At 42.7% G+C, this 4,647-nt stretch overlaps 1 protein-coding gene across 1 annotated transcript in view; it reads right to left on the reverse strand.

Annotated features, from left to right (window-relative positions):
* Positions 1 to 4,647, reverse strand: part of TRAPPC10 (trafficking protein particle complex 10) — a 92,128-nt gene that overhangs the window by 37,959 nt on the left and 49,522 nt on the right. The window contains exon 8 of the mRNA XM_019524026.1: positions 4,039 to 4,185. Coding sequence (XP_019379571.1) covers positions 4,039 to 4,185 — 147 coding nt within the window. The remainder of the gene's footprint in view (positions 1 to 4,038; positions 4,186 to 4,647) is intronic.

Below are 4,647 nucleotides of genomic sequence, written 5' to 3' on the forward strand. Positions count from 1 at the left end.
CAAAACTGAACCAAAAAAACACAAAAATCACAGCAGTCACAAACCAGACCCATAAGAATGGAGCAGAAGTAATCCTGGGATGTGAACTGTATGGACTTCAAAAGTACCAAAGAATTCTAAAAACCTCAACATGGGTCTTCACCAAGGATAACAACCAAGACACAGAAAATAAAAGCTATGGTAAAATGCACCAAATCTGAGCCTTATAAAGCTAACTTACTAGTTACAACAAGTAAAATAAAACAGGGAAACTATCAATGTTGTTGGCAGGGCCATCCCAGGGCGGGAAGGGGTGGGCAGCAAATCAGGGTGACTGTCCTGGGCCCCAACGCCTTAGGGAGCCCTGTGGAGCTGGGCAGAGCAGCTGTGGCAGCTCTGCACTGCCACTACCAGCTTTGCATCCAGGTGCTTGCTACACCCTCCCTCCCCCTGCCACCGCTGCAGGTAGTGGCAGCGGCAGCTTGTTTGGGTTCAGGACACATGGGATCGGAGTGGGGGCAGGGCCCCACATGGGCTGATTTGCCCCAGGCCCACACCCTGCTCGGGTCAGCTCTGGTTGTTGGCAAGTGAACACGCTTTCAGGCAGAGACTGTGCTGAAGGCACTCGATTAAAACTCCTACACACCAATAAAGTGCCATTAGCAAGCCCTGGGGAGACTGAGGAAAACAAGAGAACAAGAATGTCGTAAACAGATATAGAGAGAGCCCCAAACAGCCTAGAAGTAGTATATGGATTGGTGAGTGAACAAATAACATTATGTATAGCCAGTATAAAATTTGATATATAAGAATAACAACATTTTTAATACAATATTTCCCTGATGCATTAGCATTATCATTTGGTTGGTGTATCTAATTGATTTCCTTATCTAGATATAGATATATATCTAAATATCATATATTTACATACGTTACACCCCCCCCCAGATAAGCAAGTCAATTGGATGGACCAACCAAATGATTATGCTAATACATGAAGGAAAAGTAGTTGGGAACAACATAAACCTCTCTACATGGTTTTCTGACCTCACAAAAGCCTTCAGCTGTCAACTGAGAAGCGCTGTGGAGGATCCTTCTGAAGTATGGATGCCCACTAAAATTAGCCACCATTCTTTGCTTGCTCCATAATGGTACGAGCGGTGGTTCTCAACCTCAAAGTGATCTGTGATAGATCCGTTATTAAGACAGGAGTTAAACAAGGCTGTGTCATCGCTCCAACACTGTTCTTGATATTCCTTATTGTGATGCTACATCTGATCACCAACAAGGTTCCAGTCGGAGTGGAGCTAAACTATCAAATGGATGGTAAACTGTTTAATCTCAGCCAACTCCAAGCCAAAACCAAGACCATCCTAAACTCAATCATCAAGCTCCAGCAAGCTGATGATACTGTAACGTGCACTCACTCAGAAGCAGACCTTCAGGCAGTCGATGTCTTTACTGGGAAAGTGACACTTAACATTTAGAAGACTAAGGTCCTCCATTAACAAGCTCTTAATAAGCAGACTCCAACTCCGGTAATTCAGGTTCATGGTAAGACTCTAGAGAATGTTGAGCATTTCCCATGGTTCAGAAGCCATCTCTTGCAGAAGGCCAAGATCGATGAAGAAATCCACTATCATCTCAAATGTGCAAGTGCAGTCTATCGCAACATTAAATCCAAAACCAAGCTCATGGTTTATCAAGCAGTCATGATCCACATGTTACTGTACAGAATTGAGACATGGACAATGTACAGGAGACAATCTCAAGCCACTGGAAAAGTACCATCAACTCTGCCTGCAGAAGATCCTTTGAATCCAGTGGGAAGACAGACACATGTTAGCATCCTCTCGCAAGCAAACACCACAAGCATTGAGACAATGATCGTTCATCTGACATCAACTTCACTGGGTCAGCAATGTCCTCTGGATGTCTGACTCCAGACTCCCAAAGCAAGTTTTATTCTCCCAGCTCAGTCGAGAAGGGCAGAGAAAGCACTTCAAGAATGTCCTCAAGGCCAACTTGAAAAAAAATGCAACATCGACATCAACTTGTGGGAGAACGTCACCCAGAATCACTTCAAATGGAGGAAATATGCTGCAAGGATCTCAGTAATTTCAAACCTTACTACGACAACAGGAGAAAAAAGCGGGAGTGGCAGAAACAGCATGTTGCAGGCCAGTTCAAGAACCTAGAGCCACCTACCCTGCACTGAAACACATGCCGAAGCTACACCAGAATCTGTCAATCCAGGATAGGCCTTGTCAGCCATCTTTGGACCCAGAGATGAGACAATTTTGGAAGGCAACCATCCCTGACTGCAAAGGATTGCTGCTGCTGATGATGACGATGACACCAAAGACCACAGTAAGTTTGCAGTGGAAAATGTAAGTAAGGGCAGTGGGAAATGCAAGTAACTTATGAACAGTAGGAATCCTTGGAATGCCTCTACTAAAATCTGCAGTTTAACCTCAGAAGACCAACCTAGCTGTGTGGGAACCACAGAAAGAAAACCTAGGGCAGGAATTTGTTATTATTTCTTAAAAGATATAAGATCAGTTACTTACCCTGCCCCTGCAGCTACTCAAACAACTAAATTTCACCTCTTCAATTCATAAGTGTTCAAGAAGAGACTGAAAGTCCCTGACCCAATTTAGAACTATGGCTCACTAGTGGGATCTTCCTGCACCCCAATGAAAATGTGGGACAGACATATATTCCATTAGCTATGGAATTTACTGAGTACAAGTTATCCAATCAGAGCCCTTCCCCATATCAAGAGCACTATAAAGAAAATTAAAATGGAAGTTTATGCATGGCATAATTGGGCAAAATCCTTTAAACTGTCCAGAATTAAGAAGGAGACATTTTAGACATGCTAATGGGAAGAACAGGACTGGGAATGTCTGTATGGAACTCTGCAGCTATTGAAGGTCTAGACTTACGGGTTAATAAACTAACAACTGGACTGGGTGAGGGCATCAAAACACAAGGAAAAATGAACAGTATATTAGTCAAATCACCACTATTATTTGAAATACACATTTAAATTGCCAGTAATTTAAAATGGATCATTGTTACTGTTAATGGTATTATTCACGGTATAGAAGACAATGATGTATATTTAGCTATTACTGGTGTGATTTATGGTAATCAACCACTTAATCATCTAAATAATGGAATGAGATTCAGAAATAGGATGACTATCATGCTTAAAACAACAGTGCTTGGGTTTCTAAGCAAGTACAAAGAAAAGAAGTGGAGCATCTTCCCTTTCTGGAGGGAAAGCATCTACAACTGGCAAAGCTGGAAAGTATACCTGATAGCCAGCCTGATGAGGCCACAACTGCTGTAATGCTGGGAACTCCCCAATAGGAAGTAAAACCCCAAAAAGGTATTTTATGCGAAGTGTGGGGGGATAATAGCCAATAATACATATGTTCAACACTACTCAAGTGTTAAGCTGGTCACTGAAGATAGCCTCAAAATTAAATCAGACATTTTGCAGAAGAAAAAAAAAAATGCATAAAACGCATTGAACAGAAATGCACCTGGCAATCTATGGGGCACACTTCTGGAAACAAGGAAAGTCAGAGATTGTGGGAGCATGTCTCTGAAGGCAAGGAACCCTGACTTTCTCTACTTTGAGATGCAAGCACTTCAGAGATCCTGAGGGCACATGTCTGGAAGTAGGAAAAGCTGGAACACATGTGCTGTCTTAGGGCTAGGGGCCCCAATCAGCTGGTTAGCAGCCTAAGCCTTGGGATGGCAGAGTTTTGAACTTGCTCCAATGTGAGATCAACAGACATTCTCCACTTCCAGAGATGCACCCCCAGGTTCCCAGAAATTGCCAGGGGAGCATCTCTGGAAGTGGGGAACACATCACCCATTATTCCAGAAAGTCGATGGGGAGGGGAGGTGGGGAGGAGAGGAGTGACAAACAGGCAATGTGCTCTTCACCCAATGAAGCAGATCAGCTGTGCCAGGACATTACTGCACAAGCTACAGCATGTTGCAATTGAGGCCCTCACTTGAAACACATTATAGCTTGGTTACCTTTTCAGTGGCATAGCTCCATAAGCCAACTGTGTGGGACACATTGGCATCGATCTGAGCCCGATCACAGCAGCCTTCTATTCTCTGCAGGACTTCCAAACAGCTCAAAAATACCCAGCAATCCAAAGCTCCAGGAGGAACAGAGACCTAAAAATGAATAAAAATCTCATGAAGAAATGAATCACTGTTTGATCTGATCAGGGCACAGTTTGGCAAAAGAAATTTCAAAACTATACACTGGAGATTCTTAGAACAACTTGTTCCAAGCACACACAACAACAGACCAACTCTTGACGCCTTCCTGAATAATACATAGAAAATTAGTTCAGGAAGCAAATGAGAATGAGCCACTACGAAAATATGGCCCACTCTAATTAGAAGGGATAGACTCACCAGAATGAGATGGCGAGAAGGAAATAACACCAATAAGTGCTAGTACTGAACTTCAAAAAGATTGTTTTTCCAAACAAACAAAGTTAGAAACATTGTGAGGGAAGCAAAGTTAAGAAAACAAAGTCTGAAATCAATACAATCTTCTTAAAGGATATATCAGCCCTAACTAGCTAAAGAAATGTATAAGTATACTAACCATCATGAGGACCGGGGAGG

Source organism: Gavialis gangeticus, unplaced genomic scaffold (assembly GCF_001723915.1).
Source record: "Gavialis gangeticus isolate Ggan-Ray unplaced genomic scaffold, GavGan_comp1, whole genome shotgun sequence".
NCBI lineage: Eukaryota > Metazoa > Chordata > Crocodylia > Gavialidae > Gavialis > Gavialis gangeticus.